The 11854-nt window shown below is 36.8% G+C and overlaps 1 protein-coding gene across 1 annotated transcript; it reads left to right on the top strand.

Moving 5' to 3' along the window:
- The first annotated feature begins 6062 nt into the window (after positions 1–6062).
- Positions 6063–7549, top strand: LOC135144558 (craniofacial development protein 2-like). Its single transcript, XM_064076580.1, has 4 exons — positions 6063–6205; positions 6299–6411; positions 6483–6916; positions 7316–7549. Exons 1-4 carry the CDS (start codon positions 6063–6065, stop codon positions 7547–7549), a joined length of 924 nt encoding a protein of 307 aa, XP_063932650.1.
- Positions 7550–11854: the final 4305 nt, after the last annotated feature.

Genomic DNA, 11854 nt, shown 5'->3' with positions numbered 1-11854 from the left:
AATTAGCACACAATTTATAATTATCTTTGCGCCATTGCGCTAGAAAGCACACGTCCCTTATTTATTACTACATAAGCTTCAGGAAACTGGATGTGCACAGCGACAGCGGGCCTCTCTTCGAAATTTATACGTGCTTCATTGTGTGGATCTTGACAGAGTCGTGTCGTCGTTAGCTTCTGCATCTCGAATCTATCGTCAATATACTGTCACCACCAAAGTTATTAATAGTCGTGCGAGCTTTATGTTTCATGTCGTACAACAAGTTTAGCATTTGGAATACGAATAATTATTACTAGATTAATCGACTGGTTAAGTGCTCAATATTAGCTTTGTACATATTACCTTTAAACGGCTTCCTCAGGAAAATATTTTTATTGGCGTTATCAGTAAGAGATGTTTTAGCTAAAACATCTATCTATCTTTTTATTTATTAAGATAAACTGTTGAAACTTTGGATACCTACATCTAGAAATACTGGATAAAAGATGTTACAGTGTTATTACATAGATACCGAAGAATACTAAAAAATTACAAACCGTTTTTGTAATTCAATATTTGGTCTAATTTGTAATTGTGTTATCTAGTTTAATCTAAAATTACAAAAGTTGTTGTGTGAAGGCTCTGACATTCTTACAAAACATTTAAAAAAGATGTACTTAATCACCCTTAGAAACTGTATGCTGTAGGAAGTTAGATTTTTTTTATAAACCTCATTTTGATTCTTACAATTACAAATTTCAATGTTCTTTCTACTGTTTAGTATTTACAAGATGATTATTTAATTATATTATTAATTGTAAACGCACACATTGACAACAATTTTTTTTGTAGACACCAAATACTTTATATTAATTAATAAAGATGTTCTAAATCTCAACAGTTTATATTTTTTATGAATAAAAAATTTGGTCGAAAAAAATAAGAATACATGCAATATTAGAAAATTCTTTGGGTTAAACTACTATTTGTTGCCAATGGAATTCCACGGTGACCGTAAACATAACAATAAATTTTCCCCTGTCGAAGAAAGCGTCATAGAGTGAACTTCTTTTATTTACTTCACAAATTAATGAATGAGTCAATTTATTTTATTAACTGAATCAGAAACGGCTCATTCCATGGTAATGCCGTTATCACAAAATTCTGTAAAGGAAAAACTCATTTGAAACATACACTTAGCACGCTTCTGTTTTAACATTGGAGATATTACTTTATTCTAAGTTATAAAATAATTTTAGAAATCTCATCGTGACGTACGATGACGTCACTGTCAGGTGAACTACTTGAGCAAAATTCGCGTTGTGTTCAGTTTTGATTTCTTTCTGGTGGCAGCAACATCGGAGCTTCGTTTTAGCTTAAAAGTAGCACATGTCCGCAAAATTCTAATTTATTGTTAATAATTATTAGTAAACATGTTTTACATGTGAACACGAAAGAAAGCGGATGGTTTTCCAAAAATGTCCGAAGACGGAGTAAGCGCGATTTGAGTTTTAGTTTATCTGGGTCCGTAATTAGTGTATTAGACAAATATAAAAATAATATAAATTGTCATGACATAATAAACAATATTTAAAAATAGTTATCATTATTTATACCATTGAAATACATGATAAGCATCAATACGTCATAATTAAACCGAAAACCATGAAGTTATTGAAAACAATTCATTGTGTTTAAATATTGTTAAATTAACCCCGAAAATGGGCAATTCCCCGGCCAAAATTTGAAAAATAATTTTTGCAGTCGCATCGTGACGTACGATGACGTCACTGTCACGTGAGCTATCTGAGCAAAGGTCAAGTTTTTCGGTCTTTTGTGTTCAGTTTTCATTTCGATCTGATAGCGACAACATCGGCGTGTCGTTTTGGCGTAAAATTAACGCGTTTTCGCGAATTTTTTTATTTATTGTTAATAAATATTACCGAAAATCTTTTACGTTAGTGCTTTAACACGATGGAAGTTGGAAATTTTTCCAAAATTGCGCTAAAACTGAGTATGTACGAATTGTGTTATAATTTATCGAGGTCCATGATTCGTATATTCGATAAATATAAAAAAAATATAAATTATCATGACAGTAAACAATATTTCAACATAATTAATATTATTTATTAAACATTATTAATATAACTTCGAAAATGTCCAAGTTTTAGGCCAAAATATGAAAAATAATTTTTGCAATCTTATCGTGACAAACGATGCCGTCACTGTCACGTGAGCTACCTGAGCCAAGGTCGCGTTTTTTGCTCCTTTGAGTTCAGTTTTGACTTCTGTCTGGTGGCAGCAACAACGGAGCATTTGGAAGTCCGTTTTGGCTTAAAAGTAGTACGTGCTCACGAATTTCCAATTTGCTGTTAATAAATACTAGTGAAAATGTTTTGCGTTACTGCTGTGAATATGACGGAAACTCGATATTTTTCCAAAAAATCCCGAAAACGGAGTAAGTACGAGTTGAGATTTAATTTATCGGAGCCCGTGATTCGTATATTCGACAAATATAAAAAAATTATGAATTATCAAGAAACAGTAAGCAATATTTAAACATAATTAACATCATTTATTACATATTGTTAAATTAACTCCGAAAATATGCGATTTCCCTTCTAAAATACCAAAAATAATTCTTGCAATCTCATCGTGACGTACGATGACGTCATTGTCACGTAAACTACTTAAACAAAGATCGCGTTTGTCGGTCCTTTGTGTTCAGTTTTCATTTCGATCTGATGGCGACAGCTTCGACGATTGGCGTAAAAGTAACGCGTTTTCGCGAATCTCTAATTTATTGCTAATAAATATGTATTACTGAAAATATTTTCCGTTAATGATGGGTACACGAAGGATATTTTTCCAAAAATGCCGGATTTTTCTTTGAATACTTCATTCATAATTCATAAAATACCGTGTCCATCGATTTTAAAGTACGATTTCGAAATTTATAAAGTGTGGCATCCAACATCAATAAAGTACGGCAACCATTATTTTTAAAGTACAGCGTTGGAATTTATAAGGTATGGCGTTCATAATTTACAAAATGAGGTGTACTTTACCCATGCTAGCAAACCCTAATCCTCTCTTTTCATGGCAAGACGCGCTCCAGACCTTCTCGTATTGTTTGGTTCTTTCCGGGCAATAGCAACGAGCGAGCGCAGTCATCGTTCTTTGGCGGCAAACGTGGAACAGTGTGTATCTTGTAACTTTTGTAATTGTAGCATATTGTACTGTATTGTATTGTATGTGTTTGTTACTAACTTAACTTCGCAACGGGTCTTGCTAATTTAGCTCCAGTGGTGTAAATGTTTTGTGGATTTTCATGGTGTACTTGCTTGCGTATTAATTTTGCAACAGTGCATCCTTTGGTTCCGAGTCTGAATTCTCCATGTCGTCAGTCGCTCTTGACCTGAAAGGGTTCTGTTGGCCCTTAGACGCTGGGTCGCATCATTCTATGAAGATGAGGTCAGTCGACCTTGGATTTATGGGGCTGCCTTCTTCCCTTGAACTTGGGAATACTGCGATCCTATACTTTTCGTCCGAATTCCATCGGTGTGCTTGCTTCCGTATTCATTTTGCAACATGTAGGTATCTCTTTTCTTAAAGTGGGTACCAGCTTTTAATGCTAAAGGTGGTGAATGTGCTTAGGTACCAACTATGCAATTGTATTGTATCTGTATCTGTAGTATTTCTGCATCTGTATAGTAGCTGTATTGTATTGGTATTGTATTTTATTGTACCGTATAACCGTTCTATCCCTCATTAACAAATCGTAGCCATCTCCTTTCCTGGCAAGACCTGCTCCAGGCCTTCCCGTAGTTCTTGCTGAGCATCAATGATCCAGGTCAAAAAATTCAAATATTTAGAGCCAGCAAAGTTGCACAAAATTCGTGAAATTCGCTCGTTGGTGGCCAACGTGGAGCAAGAGGGACTTTTGTAACTGAAGCATTTATATTGTTTAAGTAAGTACGATAAGTATAAATATGTCACAATTAAACCAACAACCGTTTTCTTACAAACATGAAGTTATTAAAAACAATTCAGTTTGTTTAAACATTGTTAAATTAATTGATCACTTCGTAATTTTAGTCCGCAATATAAAATTTTATTCTTCTTAAATATTTTTCGTCTCTAGTTTGTAAAAACTCATGTTTGTTAATTTTAAGGAGTCTCTATATGTTGATGTATGATCAGGCACCAAATAAATCCGCTTTTTCACATCAGTAAGATTGACATAGATGAATATACAACATCATGAATACAAGATATAACAAAATAGAAAACAAAAAGTCACTATTGACGTCGAACGCAAACGAAATTACCCATAATTTCACAGTAATGATCAAATTTGGATCCTCGATACTTATTAGTCCGACATTTTTTTTAGTTTGCTAGAAAGTCGGCCGTATGCGAATTATTGATTTATAGGTTACTTTATTTAACTATATTTCTTCGGCAAAATTTTGAGCTGACGTCATCAATTTTCTGGAGGGGATAACCAAATATATTTTGATTAACAATTTAAGATTTCAAAGCATTCGATTTTGCAGATTCAAAATTAAATTGCAAAATGTTGTGACACTAACTAGTTCATAATGTTAGCCTGACGATTCCTCGAGGAATTTTTGTCCAAAATCTCATGACACCCAAAGTTAATAAGTTAAGTTAAAGTTAAAAATGGGTTTCATATCAAATGCTCTATTAATTTTTGAGCCTAGCAGTAAAAATCGTGGCTACCGCGATGATATGATCTCCAAAAGTTACGGCAGGTTGTTAACAAATAATGTGTAATTACATAAAAGTTCTTGAAAACAATGATTTGATTACTCAGCGTCAATTGGAAGTAAGGATTCGAGAGCTGATCATTAATCTTAATGAAGCGACACATCAAGTGACAACAGAGCTGAGTTCGAGTTTGGCATTATAAATGAATCCGTTCTTATAATAATACAAGGTGGTTCAAAATCATTTTCATCTAGTGTAAAACGTTTCCTGGCCAGGTAGAGGTTTTAGCGCAAATTATCAACAAATATTATTATTTATTATCAATGAGGTACGGTCCTGACTACGATAAGCAGAACACGCTCCGAAATCCAAACTCGAAAATCGAGAGATATCGAGCGTCAAAAGCGAAAGAGAAGTAGTAGAAAACAAAGAAGTGAAGTGGAATAAGAGTAAGAAGCAACAAGAAGTGTAAGGACAGCAATTATTTGGGAAAGTGTGGAATCAAAAGAACCTAACCTCCGAAGAGATAGTCTGGGTGATAGTTCTTATCGCGGTGCAAAGTAAACAACACAGGAATATACTAGATACACAGGAAGCAAGAAAGTCGGCCAGGGAATGCTAAACGGGAATCCTGAACCGGAAAAAGGACACAAACTAGCAATAGAAGAACAAGACAACCAGAAACGAAAAATAGAAACCTCCTTTTCACCATCACCGGAAGGTCAAAGAGTACAGAGGAAGCAGAAGAGGGTACAAGCAGGAGACATGGACGAAGTAAAGAATATGTTCAAAACGTTAATGGAAGAAGTAACAACACTAAGAGAAGAAAACCAAAGACTGACCGAAAGATTAGGAAGAGTGGAGCAAGACTTAGAAAAACTGGAAAAATCAGAAAGGAGAAACAACATCGTAATCAAAGGAGGGAAACTACAAGGAAGCGAAATAACAGCAGAGGTTGAAGAACTCCTAAAAAATAAGGTAGGAATCTAAACTAAGATACAAGACGCAAGATTAGTCAGCGAAAAATACGACATAGTAGTAGCAAAGATAGAGAACTGGGACACAAAAAGAGCAATCATGAAACAGAACAACAAATTAAAAGGATCAAAAACGTTTATTGAAGACGATTACACCAAACAAGAGAGCGAGATACAGAAGAAAATAAGAGGAATAGCAGCAGCAGAAAAAGGGAAAGGAGTCGAGGCAAAAGTAGGGTACAAAAAGATGATATGGGCAGGAGAAGTCTGGCATTGGGACACTAAATTAGACAAATTAGTGAAAGCACCGTCGCACCCCAAAGAAAATCCAAAAAACTAACAGAGGAAGAAATCACACACCGGAAAACAATGACGACGTATGCAAAGCTCATGGATGACCCGATAGAAATTACGAAGAGAAAGAAAAACCCGAAAATTAGAATAGGAACATGGAATGTTCGAGGAACATATAGCGAAGGAAAACTCAAACAAATAGTTCAAGAATTACAAAGGTATACTATATAAATAGATGTAGCAGCTATACAAGAGACGAAGCAAAAAGACAAATTCATCACTGAAATAGATAACTACATATTATTTAATAGCGGAATTGACAACAGAGAACTAGGAACAGGATTCATGGTGAAGAAGAGCCTGAAAGGAGCAGTAATTACCTTCAAACCAATCTCAGAAAGAATAAGCTATATAAGATTGAGAAGTAAGTACAGGAAAATAAGCCTAGTGAATATACATGCACCGATTGAAGAGAAAGATCTAGAAGTAAAACAGAATATTACGAAGAACTAGAAAGAGAATATGTGAAAATACCAAAGCATGACATTAAAATGGTTATAGGAGACGCCAACGCAATGATAGGTAAAGAGAATTGCTACAGGCCAACAATCGGGAAAGAAAGCAAACACCAAAAAACGAATCAAAATGGAGAAAAACTGATAGAGTTTGCAGAAGAAAATAAAATGGTAGTCAAAAGCACCTTCTTTGCGCAGAAAGAGATCTACAAAGGCACATGGATGTCGCCTGACGGAAAAACGGTCAACCAAACAGACCACATACTGGTAGAAAGGAGAGATGCCCAACTAATAACCAGATTAAGAAGCTACAGGGGAGCAGAAGCGAATTCAGACCACTTTCTAGTAAGATCAGACCTCAAACAAGAAATACCGAAGAAAAAAGAAGGAAAGAAGACACAACGCGATATAAATGTAAACAAACATAAGAAAGCTGAAGTACAACAGGAATACGAACAAAAGATGAATGAGAGAATAAGATCAACAGAGTAAAACATACCTATAGAAGAGAGGTGGGAAGAACTCCAAGAGAACATATGGAAGACCTTGGAAGAAGTACTAGGGTTCGTCAAAAAAGACAACAAAAATAGAAACGAATGGTTTGACGAGGAATGTAGAAAAGCAATAGAAGCGGGGAGGTCAGCCAGACAGAAATATCTAAAATCAAAAAATGAGAAGAGCCAAATAGATTACCAAGAAAAAAGGAAAGAGTACAAGAAGATATGCAGAAATAAGAAACGAGCAAAGATGGAAGAACAAATATGACAAATAGAAGAAAACTTCAACAAGAATGAAATAAGGATCTTTTACCAGGACGTGAAAAAAGAGAAAAGAGGCTATCAACCACGAGTAATATATTGTAAAGACAAGGATGGCAACCTGATAGGAGACGAACAAGCAAGAATAAAACGATGGGCAGAATATTTTGAAGAGCTGCCAAACGAACAGGATACACAGCAAGATACGAACGAAAGAGTGAACGACTCGGTTGACCCAGATGAAACAATAGAAATTGACGAAGGAGAGATCAGAGAAACACTAAGGTAGATGAAAACTACAAAAGTCCTGGTAGAAACGGAATAGAGGGCGAGATGCTAAAGTACGGAGGAGAAGCAGTAGCATCAGAGATACGTCGACTAGTGCTAGAATGTTGGAAGGAAGGAAAAATGCCAGAACAATGGGGTGAAGCAGTACTTTGCCCGATAATTAAAAAAGGAGATATTACGAAATGAGAAAATTATCGCGGAATAGCGCTGCTAGACGTAACGTATAAGGTAATGGCCACTTGCATCAACCGAAGCAGCATATGGAAAAAATAGTACAAGAATATCAAGCAGGGTTTAGGAAAAATAGATCTACTGTAGACCAGATATTTATATTGAAGCAACTACAAGAAGTACATTACGAACAGGGAATCAACTTATATCTGCTGTTCATAGACTTTAAAAAAGCCTATGACACGGTTAACAGGAAAGAACTGCTAGAAGCCATGCAAGAAGTCCCAAGAAAACTAATAAAACTGACAAAGATGACCCTGCAGAGCACCAGAAACAGAGTCAGGATAAATGGTCTGTTGTCAGAACCATTCCAAGTAAGAACAGGAATCCGGCAAGGAGATCCAATATCAACTACCCTGTTCAATCTAGTACTCGAAGCAATAATAAGGAGAAGTGGCATCCACAGAACGAGCACGATATACGAAAAAATACACCAAAATATAGCCTTTGTAGATGACGTGACATGTATAACGAGAACAGAAGCAGAAATGAAGAAAATGACAAAAAATCTAATCAGAGAAGCGAAACGAATGGTTTTAGCGATCAATCAAGAGAAAACGAAGTTTACGAAGATGGAAACAAAACAAACCCCAGCAAAACCACTGAAAGTAACTAACTACAGAAGAAGGAACAACATACGAATTCGAAGAAGTAAATAGGTTCAAATATCTAGGAGTAGTAATTACAAACAAAAACGAAATGAACGAAGAGATAGAAGAACGGATCGCGAAAGCAAACAAGAGTGTAGGAAGATTAAACAGATTTCTGAGGAGTAAGAATGTAACACGACGAAGAAAGAAACAAGTATATAAGACAATAGTAAGACCTACAGTCCTGTACGCTAGTGAAACATGGACGATAACGAACGAAAAGGAACAGAAGTTGGAAGTATGGGAACGCAAGATACTACGAAAGATATATGGAGGTATAAAAGAACTAGACCAATGGAGAAGAAGAACAAACCGAGAGATCGAGGAAATATACGGAGAACCAACAATCACGAAGATAATCAGAGCACAGAGACTAAGATGGCTAGGCCACGTCGAAAGAGCACTAGAGGAAAGGACAATTGGGAAAGTATTAGACCGCCTAAAAAGAGGAAAGAAAAAGAGAGGAAGGCCAAAACTGAAGTGGATAGAGGATGTTCGAAAAGATCTTCAAAACTTAGGCATTGAAGATTGGAGATCCAAAGCAGCCGACAGGAACAAATGGAAAATTATTGTTAAAAAAGCCCAGGGCCTTTAAGGCCTGCAGAGCTGAATTGTATAGTGTGTATTTATTATCAATAACAGTCAAAGGACTACGGTCAATTGCAAACTACAGATTCACTCACCCCCATGTGACGCTCTAGTACAGGTCCGGCCCCGCGATAATTCGGCCCCAATCACGAATATGAAAACAGACAGACCAGACTTATCTGTCGCTAATGATTAAGAATGGGGTTACTCACCCATCATCCATCCGCTAGCCCAACCCTTGTCGATCAGCGGTTCCAACTCACGGCGTCGTCTTCGGCCCGCATTCTCCTGGTGACGTTGTCGAGTTGTCTGAAATCTAGCTGTACAGTTTGGGATCCACTGCCCGCCCACAGACTCCTCAGAAGGAGCGCTGTCACGGCGAAAGTGGAGAGGACCCATCCACGTCCATACCTCACTGTATTTCCTCCAGAAACCGGGTTAATCTCCCAACTTAACCAGTAAACATATTCTCTGTTGCATTCGCTTGCCACCACCTGAGTACGCGCTCAGTTCCCAGGTACGTACCATGGTATCCGTCGGAGATTTTATGCATCAACACTGCTCTCATGGCCAGGTTCACCCTAACCTGCCACCGTCTCTTATCAACACCTTAACACCAAACTCTTTGCTCTTATCACTCAACCCGAGTCCGGCGCTGTCAGACCATCACAGCATAGCTGGGCCTTCACGCTCACTGCTACTTTACACTGACTCTGCCTGACTCTGACTAACTACCCTCAAAATACACCTTCGGCATCTTAAGTGAGGGTTAATAATTTAAACTGATTGGTTTTGTCGCCTTTAAGACCTACACTAAAAATTCCACTTATTTTCAATATTTATTTAAATCATCCAAACTAATAATCAAATGATATGTATATCATACAAGATGTTCGGTACGGGCCTGATTCAGACCAGCCGGGCAAGCCCGGTCCTGTCCTGGGGTAAGCACCCCACCACACCACCCACCGGACGGATGGCGCTTTCTCCCGAATTCATTCGACAACAACATTCAAGAACGACAAGAACCACCGAACGCGAAGGCGGTACGGGCGCGATGCCCTCTAATACATACAACTTGTGATATATATAAATATATAATGTAATATAAGTGTTTAAACAATCGAGTATTATTACGGTCCTTCGAAGAACGGCACGACGCCACATTTTGGTCCGTTAGAGCCGGATATTCAGCGAACACGAGTGCACGCGACGTCACCACGTGGTCCATCTATAACAACGCCAAGCAGTAAGTCCCAATTTCCTTTCTTTTCGTTTATCCAGCAACGTTGATTTGTGTCAAGTTTGTCTGGAGCCAGCACGTGGAGTGATTTATCTACAACTCCTAATAAGTTTAATATTTCATTTATTATATTATTTAACTATATCACAATGGCTGAGTTAGCAAGTTTAAGACAAAAACGGGGCACTGTTAAATCCAAAATTACAAGGATCGAGTCCTTTGCTAAAGCATTTAAACCAACTGATAATGTGTATCAGCTGGAAGCTAGGTTGCAAACTTTGGAAAACGCAATGAAAGAATTTGAAGAATATCAAGATCAAATTGAAGTATTGGATGAGAACGATAACGATCGAGAAACAGTTGAAATACAATATTATAACGCTTTAGCCGATATTAAGGCTAATCTCAGTAAACATAAACTTTCTCTTAAAGTAAACACTTCCAAGCCTTCAACTTCTGAAGCAAATGATGGTGGTACTCAATCCGATTCGATGGTAAAACTTCCATCATTGAATTTACCAATATTTTCTGGGTCTTATTCACAATGGATATCATTTCAAGATACATTTGAGTCCTTGATACATACTAATAACAACTTGAATGAGTGTCAGAAATTTCACTACTTGAAATCATCACTAAAGGGCGAGGCGCTGGCCACGATCGAGGCATTAACTATTTCGGCCGAAAATTATAAATCTGCGTACGATCTGTTGAAAAGACGGTACAATAATGCCAGGCTAATTGCTCAAGAGCACGTTTTAAATATTTTAAACACACCTACTGTCACTAAAACTAATTCATTTGCTCTGCGTAAATTAGTAATAGATGTTAGTAGTAATATAGAAGCCCTTAGAGTTCAAAAATTAAACGTTGATGCATGGGATGGGTTAATTGTGCCATTCATTGGTGAAAAATTGGATTACACCACTAAAAGGGAATGGCAGGCCACACTTACCTCCGAATTACCTACATTAAAGGAACTAATAACTTTCTTAGAAAAACGGTGTGAATTTTTAGAATCCTTTCAGTATATAAATAATAAGTCTCACAATGATGTCAGTACTCATAAATTTCAGCAGTCGAATAAACATGTAAATAATAATAACTCAAATAAATACCGACCTATCATTCAAACGGTCACGAATAAAGCAGTTCATTGTTATTATTGTAACGCCGATTCTCATCTCATTTATAAGTGCCCGGAGTTTAATAATTTGCCGATAAATCTGAAAATTCAACACGTAAATAAAGGCCACTTGTGTGCAAATTGTTTGCGGCCAAATCATATTGCCGTAAAGTGTATTTCTAAAAGTAGGTGCAAAGAATGCCGCATGAAACATCATTCGTTAATACACGATAGCAGACAATCCAATAATAATTCGGCATTGTCTTTATCAAATCGTACCAACGTAACGGCACTGTTGATTACAGCGCTTGTAAATATAGCAGACGCAAAGGGTACGTACCATGAGTGTCGGGTAATGTTAGATTGTGGTTCGCAAAGCAATCTAATAACGCATGAGTTATGTCAAAAATTAGGAAGCAAATTGAAAAAAATCAGTTATCCAATCACAGGGGTAGGGGAAATACAAAC

Source organism: Zophobas morio, unplaced genomic scaffold (assembly GCF_036711695.1).
Source record: "Zophobas morio isolate AGI-343-1 ecotype UQ-CSIRO unplaced genomic scaffold, CSIRO_AGI_Zmor_V1 ptg000108l, whole genome shotgun sequence".
Taxonomy (NCBI): domain Eukaryota; kingdom Metazoa; phylum Arthropoda; class Insecta; order Coleoptera; family Tenebrionidae; genus Zophobas; species Zophobas morio.
This window is presented reverse-complemented; position numbering and strand designations above follow the sequence as displayed.

Bases quoted from the DNA above. Each gene is read 5' to 3' on its own strand.
- LOC135144558 (XM_064076580.1), top strand. From the start codon at position 6,063: ATGACGACGTATGCAAAGCTCATGGATGACCCGATAGAAATTACGAAG. The intron at 6,412-6,482 runs GTAAGTACAGGA...GAAGTAAAACAG, and splicing joins AAGCTATATAAGATTGAGAA to AATATTACGAAGAACTAGAA. The intron at 6,917-7,315 runs GTAAACAAACAT...ATCTTTTACCAG, and splicing joins AGACACAACGCGATATAAAT to GACGTGAAAAAAGAGAAAAG.